Below are 10,544 nucleotides of genomic sequence, written 5' to 3' on the forward strand. Positions count from 1 at the left end.
CCCCCCCACCCCCCCAATTTCTCATATGATTTTAAGTGAAAAATTTTGGTTGAACCCAGCTAAGAAAAAAATGTTACTACTCTCAATCAAAGATCCAATAAAAAAAGAAAATACTGATCTAGAACGCATGTAGTTAAAACTAGCTACTTCAGCAGAATTTATTTGATGGTAATGAAACGGAAAGCAATTTCTCAGTTTTATTGTGGATTCTGTTTTAGTTTCCTTCTCCCATCACCATCAGGTTAATTAGCATCCTCCTATTGCTTAAAATATAATGCCACTCCACTTTTTATATAATCTTCTGGGTCGCTGTCCCTAAAGCAGCAACTGCTACCTTTAGCTTTTACGCTTGAGCCGCCGCTGACTTGGAAGGTTCCGTGCATGATCCTTGGTCATATAATTATTAGCAGGCTAGGAGAAGCACCAATTATTTATTAATCAATACTACATTCATTTTTGAAAATGTTTGTGATCCGGTTCACATACCTTGCACTCTCAAATATCGAATGAATTTTCAGTAAATATCGGATCATTCTTATTCTTACTGGATGGACGACCTATTTATGATCTATCCCAACGAGTAAAATATGATACAATTTGATCAAACATCAAGCATATACCATTGCCATCTAGGCATACGGACCGAGCAAACATTTCGACGAAATGAGGGAGTAAGTGTTTTTGCTCCGTTTGATTTCTCCTACATCTTTAGTTAATTTTCTGTTTTAACAATTAATCCACCAGTTGCCGACGATGGGGACGCATGTTTCCAGGCAGTTAGTTGAGAGGTCTGATCATTCACAACAACGTTTCCATTTGGCAAGGATCAGAGAAAGACCAAGCCGGGTCAGACGAATCACAAGGTTTGGTATCTTCTTCACGGCTTAACGAAAAGGTAGCCTCCCTTAACAACCAGACATATACTACATGCTCCAAATTCGTTCCTGACCTGGAAAATACTATACCTGCTTCCACCATACATGTTTTCCGGTGGTTCCTTTTTCTACCAATTTATGCTACAAGATAGCCTTGATTTTTTCGGTGAAACGTAATTTTAGCATTAACGTCATCAGGGAGCTGAGCTGGCCAATTGTCACGCCACGCTAGGGCGGCGTCGTCTTTGACCAAACGGAATGTGTCTCCTTCGCTTGTCTGTAGTCCTCTCTCTTGTGACGGATCGAGGTGACTGGCTGGCAAAGTTACCCTGACGTGTATGGAGTGGTGGTTCGAAGGCTACATCCTTGCTCTACTTACCCAGCTATACGTGCAAAAGATAGGAAAAGCCAGTGGTGCATGGAACGTGAGTCAAATAAACTTCTTACATGCCGTCATAATTTATGCCGCGAATTCGAGCCAGTCATGAAACGATTGAGAGTACGGCTGGAGCAAAAGAATGGGCGTGGACGTACGTCATGGGTTTTTCACACTGCCCGAATGACTTTAAATGCAAGTAAGAGACAGAAAAATTGTCGCTGCCTGCCAGAACGATGTATTGTATCATGTTTTTTTTATAAGGCACATGCAGTTTTTTTGTAAAGGACAAGACGCAGTTCTGATCGCCAGAATTAGGTTTTGCTTGTTATTAGATTCTTTCAATATACTATGGTTTGGAGAGAAAGTGTCTCAATCACTACTGAGAGACCCGGCTTATCCAACTAGCACAGAGGAGGCAGTACAGATATGCAAAAGTTACAAACTGAAAGCTAACATTAAAATTCCAAATACCAAGGTGAAAAAATTATCGGTAATGGCTCTAGTTTCAGCTAGCCCGAGGTTACGAGGCATATGAGGAACTCTAGTCTCTAGCTCTGCCACTTAGCAGTTTATTTCACTCTTTGCCGCATCAAACTGCTGACACTGACGAAAGTTTTGATACAGACGACCAAAAAAAGTGGTACAGTACACACTTATATGCTCATTACATAACGAAAGACCCTGATCCAATACTCACCTCTCTATAGATTATCATGTTAGAATTTAAGCATTATTTACCCATGGGATCAGTAGCCTAATTGATATGAACACCTAATAATTACATAAGCTAATCAACCCATTTGCACTGACCGTGTACATGTAGATGCCTTATGAGGCCGCTGACGACCCCGCGCGGCCTGCCCGATCAGGCGTGTTGTGGACGATGTAGACTCGCGGTTCTGGAGACGCGTCACAGAGGGACAGCGGGAGGCAATGGTCCTTGACTAACTTTCTTAGTTATCAACATATGAAGCAGAAAGTGTTTATCCTGATATGCCTACATTAGCAGCAAAGTAGAGGGACCCTCTTGCAGGCACGGCGTGGCCTGGGACCAAGCCCAGGAATCGGACTTTGGCCCATCGATCGTGCTGATCCCCTGTTTTCTCGGTCAAAGTAGTTAGCCGAGATCATCGTGCCAACATATCAGTGTATCCACTTGCCATCCACCGTTGGTGCTGCCTGCCGGCACTTGTGGTCCTACATGCGGTAGCGAGGATCAATGGTGGTCACCCTTGGATGATGAGTGATTGACAACGTTGTGTTAGTTTGATGTTATTCTTGGCTTATGATGTGCAGGTGTAGGATGCGATGTGGCGGTCGACGGCGTGCGGTAAAGGTCAAGCGAAAGGTTCGTACCGATGGACCAAGGACGGTGAAGGATGAACGCGAGTAGGTTTGGACCGATGGACCCGAGGAGTCCGGGTGAAGTCATGGGCGGTCCACATGGGGCACGGAATGGCGAGAGGACATGACGGGATGGAGACGGCGCCGGTCGAGTCGAGCGGGAGGCTTGGCGGAGGCTGGACACGCATCGACATCGAGGAGGTCGTGTGGCGGCCAAGCGAAGATGGACGGTTTGGGTGGTTTGGGTCTCAAAACCACCGCGCATGGCGCAGGCAGGTTTCCCGGTTTGGGTCTCAAAACCGGGGGCGAGCCCGGTGCGACCGGAGCTTCGAGAAGGAGGTCACGTGGCGTTATCGCGAAGCTTGCGTCGAGGCGAAGCAAAGTCGTGAAGGCGGTGTGTCCGCTGATGCGCGGATAAAAACTTAGACCAAAATGCCCCTGCGTGGGTAGTTATCCTAGTTATAGTGTTAGGGGTAGTATGGTCATTTGTCTCGGACTATATATAAGGATGTGGGCTGGTTATTTCAGCACCTCTTTGCTTAGCAACTCATAATCATTTGGCTTAAAGGCTAGTCATGTGCTTAAAGAGAGAGAGGAGAGAAGGAGATGAGAGGGTGATTACTCTTTATCTCTTGATTTCTTCATCATTAGTGGATGGATGAAGGGAGGAGACTAATCCTCATCTTGTATAAAAGATGTTCTCGTGATTTAGTTTCGTTTGTTGTCTCAAATCGTGCTAAATCTTTGATTCCCGAGTGTTTTTCTTTCTCTATTTTTGGAGCTATTTTTTGGGGAATTTTCGTTCATAATGTTTGAGCCCGAATCTCGTAAGATTGGTTGAAAGGAAATGTTTATAAGATCTTGGAGAGCATCTTTGATATGATCCCCTTCAAATCCCTCACGAATCTGGTTTGATTTTGAGTTTTTCCCAAATCATGTTTTTAGGGTTTTGGTTTTCTCCAAAATTTGAGATGAATACTTGAGCTTTTTGTGATTTGTCATATGGATCTATTTTCTCTTGAAGTATTGCATCCTTGTCTCAAGTTTCGTTTCGATCCGTGGAGTATTGAGGAAGGATTTTTCGTTTGAAGTTTGAAGCTTTGTTCCGGTAGTTCTTGAGTTCTTCCTGTTCTTCGGGTCAGTCTGTTTACGCAGGGGGAGCAGCGAACCAGCAGCTGAGCAGGCCGCGCGTGCCAAGCGCGAGTAGCTGGCCCAGCGACGCGGCCCAAGGAGCGTCCCAGGCAAGCAGGCCGCCTCAGCTCTCGCGGCCCAGGCGTGAACGGTCACGGCCAGCAAGCAAGTGCACCAGCCCGCGGACCAGGAGGCCCAGGCAGCGGCTGCACCTTGCTAGGCCCATTGCGCATGCAGCGCACGGCCTAGCAGCGCACGTGAGCCAGCAGGTTGCGGCCCAGCAACGACAGCGTTCAGCAGCAGGTAAAAGGTGTTCGGCTGGACTTATAAGCCGGCTGAAAAGCTGAAACGGCTGATTTGTTGTGAGAGAAAAATACTGTTCGGTGGCTGATAAGCCGGCTGATAAGCTGAAACGAACAGGCAAGCTAGCTAGCAACAGAAGCTGCAGGTTTCGGTCATCAGGTTGTGCACCATCTTTTGGGACTGTTCCGCTGGATTTATAAACGGGCTGAAAAGCTGAAACGGCTGATTTATTGTGAGAGAAAAACATTAACCCGGCTGATAAACTGAAGCGAATAGAGTTTTGTCTTCTTATGTGACTAATCATCATGCAATCATTACTTTCTTGCCCTTAGTGTCATTTATTATTGATGGTGATTCGTGTGAGCCTGTGCTGGGGATTAGTCGAGTTGTTTCTGTTAACTCTTGAGTTTGCATGTTGAGCCGATGGACAGTAGCAGTACTTGCACCTGCTCTTTGATTCTTTAGTAAAATCTATTGCTAAGCATGTTTAATCTTTAGTCGTTCTCTCTTGCATGGTTAGTTGAGTAATCACTCAGTAGTGATCTTGCTTAATCTCATTTTGAGCAAATTTGATGGAATCGATTCATGATATGTTTCCGCTGTGATTTGAGCATTGCTTATCATTCCTAGGGTGAGCTTGTCACGTGTTGACTAGCGTCATCTTGACGATACAACGTGCAGTGTGTTTTAGGTTACGGTTGGGATATAGGTCTTGTTCTTGTTGAGAATTTTTATAGGCTCCTATTCACTTCCCCATGTAGTCGCCCTTTCGGTCCTTCAGGTAGCCGCAAGGCGCTAAGGTTGGATTAGGAATCGATGCTTCACATCTGCAAAAATTTTCCAAAGCAACACAATCAGCGTTTCCATTATAATCGACACTTGCTATTAGCTGGGCAATAAATAGTGATGCAATTTCTCGTTCTGGACACTGATCTTTTCCTCTCATTTTCAGGATCTTATCATGGCTTTCGTGTATATACAGGAGCTTCAAAATAAGTTTGTTTGTACAATATTCAGCTTTACCATAAGCTTGTTTGTACAATGCTCTATACGTGCATTTTTACGGACTATCGTTGCACACAGTTGAGGTGATTTTCCAAGAAGCCAGAGATTTTATCTGTCAGGAAATAATAAGGTCCCTACACCTGCTGAATAATTTAACTAGACATCGTTAACATAAGGTATTCACAATCAGATATTTCGGTTCTTTTCACAAATTTAGTGCCAAAATTTCAGTTCCGCGGTTCTTCAGAACGTTGTTGCAGCAAAAGAAGTTCTATTAACAAATAGGTCCGTTCCTACAAATCTTAATCACTATAAGGATAAGTTTTGGCCATTATTATGATTTTTTTGTCAACAACATTTCATAGGAAAGGTAATCCGATAATGTTTTTGTTGTACTCAACATATGGTAAATAACTGGAGCCTGCAATATTCGCAACCTAGGTCCATCAATCTGACAAGCACGCATCTAGTCGGTCCATTGGAGTTCATGTCATTGGTTTTTTAGAAAATGGAATAGTCTCCGATCTCTACGACCACACACAGCTAAATTTTTACATAATTCACAGCTTTCAAGCTGATCACAAATAAGAAAGGAAAATAGTACGCAAACGATAGGAGTAAATTAAAAGCAAAGTTTATTATTGTTTCTCCATTCATTATTAGCAAAGATATCCAAGGCGACCACTTCCAACGCCTGCCAAACGGACGGTCTCCTTTGTATTCTCACGCTGCAACAGAGACGAAAATCGTAGCCAATATGCTCCCTTGAAAACAGCCTGCATAAAAGAGGAAAATTATTTTATTCAAAGACCAAATCATTACGCATATCAAATCGCCCATATAGCAGCCGCCACCCTAACAAAAATTAATCTTTTATCTTTTTTACTTATGCCTGTTAACCAATTTCCAAGCGTATGAGATATTGATTTTGGTAGAGTTAACCCAGTAGCTACATTAACAACTCTCTAAATAGTTTTGGCATGATGACAATAAAAAAAGAGATGCTTAATTGTTTCATTTTGATCACAGAAGCAACATTTCTAACTTCCAGACCAGTTCCTCTTAGCTAAGTTCATGTCATTGGTGTTGTTTTACTTCTACTCGTAATGAATTTCCATGGTATGCTATGGATGATTTACTAAGCATATAAACATGATTAGGAAGTCAAACCTTAAGGGTAAGAGCTCAATGTCTTCATGGCTTTGAGGAATTAAAAGCTCTACTATCTTCTCTGCCACAGAAATCTTCTCATGACCATACTATAACCATGTCAGCTTTATTCATCCTTTGGAGTTGCTGCTGCAGCTTACTGCTGCATTTTTCAAACCTCAGCTCTTGAAGGGAAGCTGGCAAGCCTGCTCTTGGCAGTGACCGAATTCGTGGACAGGACTTTATCTCCAATTTCTTCAGAAAGGAATGTCCATACATTCCAGCAGGTAATGACTCGAGATACTTGCAATCAACAATTACCAAATGTTCCAAGCCAGGCGGCAGGCCTCTCTCTGAAAATGAGGAAATAGTCGAACAGTTTATCAGCTCTAACTTCTTGAGGTATGTAAGCTGATGTAGTTCTTCTGGTACAGAGAAGCGATATTCACAATCGGAGAATTGGAGTTCATTGAGAGAGATGAGCTGTTCAAGTGCTTTCTCTTGCTCCGTTTCCAGTTTATCGGAAAGGCAACGAAACTCTAACCTCCTAAGGTGATTGAGGTGCTTGCATATTGACAATCTAAGTATTGAACTATCGCTCGTGTGGATGACTTCCACTGGAAACAGTAATTCGGTGCTTTCTCCCTCTCTTTGCAGCTCAAGATCCCAAGCTCTCCAAAACCCAGGAGTGTAGATTACCTCCAACTTTTTGAGCTCAACACAAGATTGCAGACCTTGCACGGAGGTAAGTTCTGTACATCCAAGAACCTGAATGTACTTCAATTCTTTGGAGGATTCCAAGTCAAGAGCTTCTAGTTTGCTGTGGCAAATGGATAAATTCTCCATGGCAGTGAGTCCATTGAGGGACATTGACTTCCACTCTGCTTTGGTTATCTTGAGCACTTGGAGTGATGATGGAAGGAGACATGAACCTTCAACATGATGCATATCTTCATTTTGAAACACTAAGTAGGAAAGAAACCTTGGGCAGTCATATATCTCCAATTTTTTTAGTGTGATGAGTCCTCGGAGACCCTCCCCATTTTGACATATTGTTGGGCAGCTGTCAAAGCATAACTCTTGGAGTGATGACACAGAATGAGGTTGGATCTGCAATAAACCATCAGCTGCTACACCATCAGGTAGCAAAATTGAGCTGCCTTGATCTGCCAGTTGGTGCACGGTTAACCTTTTGATCCGCGAACACTCTTTCAGCTTCAGGAAGGACAGATTTGGTGCATTTGACAATAAGCAAGATAGATTTTTTCCAGTGATACCACATGACCAGATTTCGAGCCTCTGGAGTGATGGAAGAAGTCCCTTAGCAAGCATTCGCTCTGTTTCTGTCATTGGCACTGAGAGTAGGTTCGGGCAGCGATATATTGTCAGATCCTTCAATATGCAAAATTGGCGGAATCCTTGCCATGAGATGGTTGTAAGGCTTGGACATGTATCAATGGAGAGCTCCTGCAAAGAAACTAGATTTTGAAATGACGTAACCTTTCCATCAAGAACTCTCAGCTGATCCTTCCCCACTAAGAGCAAGCTTGGATTCGTATCTGCACTATAGGACATGAGACTACATGGAAATGTCCGTACATCCTCAACCATCAGCTTAGTTTTGGGACCGAGAGGAAGCGGTGGTAATCCCATCAGGCAAGGGCAATTCTTAATCACCGCACTTTGGAGTTGGCGGTAATTTGCTATATCCGAGTTGCATGTAGGTGGTAAAGGCAACTCTATCAGTATGGGGCAGTTGCAGATTTCGAGTACCTGTAGATCATCTATTAGCTGGTGCTTTTCAGAAACACTCCATTTCTGTAGTTTTAGCATATCAGATAATATCACTTCCTCTAATGAAGCAGTTTGCAGCTGTGTAATATCAGGCAAGCCGATCAAATGCAGTTTCTTAAGTGCCGGAAACAGCGAAAATGCTGGAAGATTTTTGCATCCCTTGCAGTTATCGAGATAGAGACATCTCAGAGAAGTAAGAAACATATGTTTTGCCAACCATGGTGGAGTTGCTGCTTCAGTGTATCCACTAGAGACACTTCTTGTCAGATCACCAGTGGCTCCTCCTACATCCAGCACTTGCAAATGGTAGAGTCTACTCAAGGCTTCTGGGAGTTGCACATGATCATAAGAAATGAATTTTATGTAGCGGAGATGAATGCACTGGCCTATGTCATACAGCAGAGAGCCTTCATGTTCATGATAGGGCATCATGGACATTATTATTGAGCGCATATTTGTTGCTTCTCTAAAGGCCATCTTGAAAACATGAGCGAAGTTGGAATCATATCTGCCAAACAGCATCAAGGACCTCAGGTATTTCTTCTGTAGCAAGCTGGCTATCTTGATTACTACCTTTTCGATGTCCTCGTTGCGTGCCACATTACTGGATATTTCCTCATGATACATAGACTCTGTAATTATGGACATATGACGAATGGTCGCTGATGGGTGCATATTGAACGTGGAGATACGATCGATTGTCAAGCAAAATTTGGAAGAGACATTAATTGCCAAATCATGTATTATATCATGCATAAGGTACCATGTCTCACAATTTTCTGGATCGACCTCCTTCTGAAAGAATCCCAAACTCACCAACTGGTACATATATCCATGACCAACTTCCTCTGGCTTCCTATCAAACTTAGTTTCAATGAAACCTTGTGAATTCCAAATAAGCACCAGATCTTTCTCAAGAAACCGATAGCCCTTTGGAAACAACGAGCAATAGGAGAAGCACCTCTGGAGATGAAATGGAAGGTACTCGTAACTAAGCCTTAGAATAGACATGATGCCATCAGTTCCATTCTGTTCTTCCCATGCTCTGCTCTCTAATATTCTGCTCCAATGTTCAATGCTCAGGTCCTTCCTCAGTAACGCCCCTACACTTTTCGCTGCCAATGGATAACCGTTTAATTTGCTGGCAATTTCTCTTCCAATGGGCTGTAAATGATGATGCCCGTCATGCTTTTCGTCATCAAATATGTAAGCTCTAAAACAATCCCAGAATGCTTCTCCGTCCAGACCACTCAAATTGATCGCTGGTATTGGGCTGATCAGCTCTGAGACGCGGCGGTCTCGGGTGGTCACCAAGATGGTACAATTGGTGGAGGCCTTGATATGATTGAATGGTGCCAATAGCAATTCCCATTTTTTCTCGTCGACAGTCCAAAGGTCATCGAAGACAACGAGAAACCTCTTCCCCTGCAACCGTTCAACTAGATTCTTTTGAAGGCTGTCTAAGTTTTTGCTTCCCCTGTTCTGTTTCTTACCGGTGGCGGCCTCCAGCATCTCGCGCGTCAGCCGCAGGACGCTGAAGTTATGGCAGTGGGATACACAGATCCACATCCTGATGTCGAAGAAGGACCGGACCCTCTGGTCATGGTACACGTGCTGCAGCAAAGTAGTCTTTCCTATGCCGCCATTGCCGACGACAGGGAGCACCAGCAGCCTACTCTGGCTGGAGCATCTAATGTCGGTGAGCACCTCAATGATACTGTCCTTCTGGCCATTTCTGCCGAACATCTTGTGCTCTCCGGCGGGGTACGAGGTCGTTAATCGTGGATTGTCAGGCAGGCTGTGAGCCGCCAGGCTGATAGACTCCAGTTCCTCTAGCTGCAGCGCCTTGCGCACCTGCTCGCTGACATCTCGCAGCTGTGATGTGGCCTCTCTGATCCGCCGCCCAAGAGCGCTCCGGTCAAGCTCCAACCCAGGCTGGCCCGAGGCATTGGCATCACAAGCTGGTAGGTGCGCGAGCTTTCTCCGCTTCCTCCGGCCCCAAGGCCCGGGGTACATGAACATGCCCCTGAACGTGGGGGAGGCCAACGGTTGGTGGCTCACCACAGCGCTCAGCAGATGCAGTACGGCCGTGGCCACCGTCGACGGCGTGCTGACGCTGGTGACCTGGTCTCGCCTTTGCGCATCCTGATGGATGCGGTGGTAGTCGATCTCGTCGAGGGCGTCGTCGGCATCGTACAGCAGCTGGTGCAGACTGGAGAGGAGGCTGGTCAGATGAGCGTTCCGGATCCGCCTCCCCTGGGCCATGCTTAGCACCGTCTCGACGAAGCTCATCTGCGCCTTGAGACCGTCGATATCGCCGCCGAGGCCGGAGAACTGGGAAACCCATTCCTTGAGCTTGCTGGCGATGACCTTCTCCGTGATGACTCCTGCGATCCACTGGGCAGCGCTCACCAAATGAGATGCCGCCATCATCGAAGGCGCATCGATCACTGGTAACCAGAAAGCGGCGGCGGCGGCGGCGCTGGGTGTGAAAGAAAGGGCGGCGAAGTGCGAATGGGGTTGGCAAGAGGTGATGTGAGGTCGTCCGTGACTGGTGTAGGAAA

The 10,544-nt window shown here is 45.2% G+C and overlaps 1 protein-coding gene across 1 annotated transcript; it reads right to left on the reverse strand.

The window, feature by feature from the left end:
* Positions 1-5,504: 5,504 nt before the first annotated feature.
* LOC101770849 (putative disease resistance protein RGA3) lies at positions 5,505-10,509 on the reverse strand. The gene is made up of 2 exons (XM_004986911.3): positions 6,208-10,509; positions 5,505-5,813 (listed from the first exon to the last, which is right to left on the reverse strand). Exon 1 carries the CDS (start codon positions 10,411-10,413, stop codon positions 6,286-6,288), a length of 4,128 nt encoding a protein of 1,375 aa, XP_004986968.2. The 5' UTR covers positions 10,414-10,509; the 3' UTR covers positions 5,505-5,813; positions 6,208-6,285.
* Positions 10,510-10,544: the final 35 nt, after the last annotated feature.

Source organism: Setaria italica, chromosome IX (assembly GCF_000263155.2).
Source record: "Setaria italica strain Yugu1 chromosome IX, Setaria_italica_v2.0, whole genome shotgun sequence".
In the NCBI taxonomy this organism is placed as follows: Eukaryota; Viridiplantae; Streptophyta; class Magnoliopsida; order Poales; family Poaceae; genus Setaria; species Setaria italica.

What these genes read in the sequence shown, in the direction of transcription:
- LOC101770849 (XM_004986911.3), bottom strand. Translation starts at nt 10,413, where the DNA reads ATGATGGCGGCATCTCATTTGGTGAGCGCTGCCCAGTGGATCGCAGGA.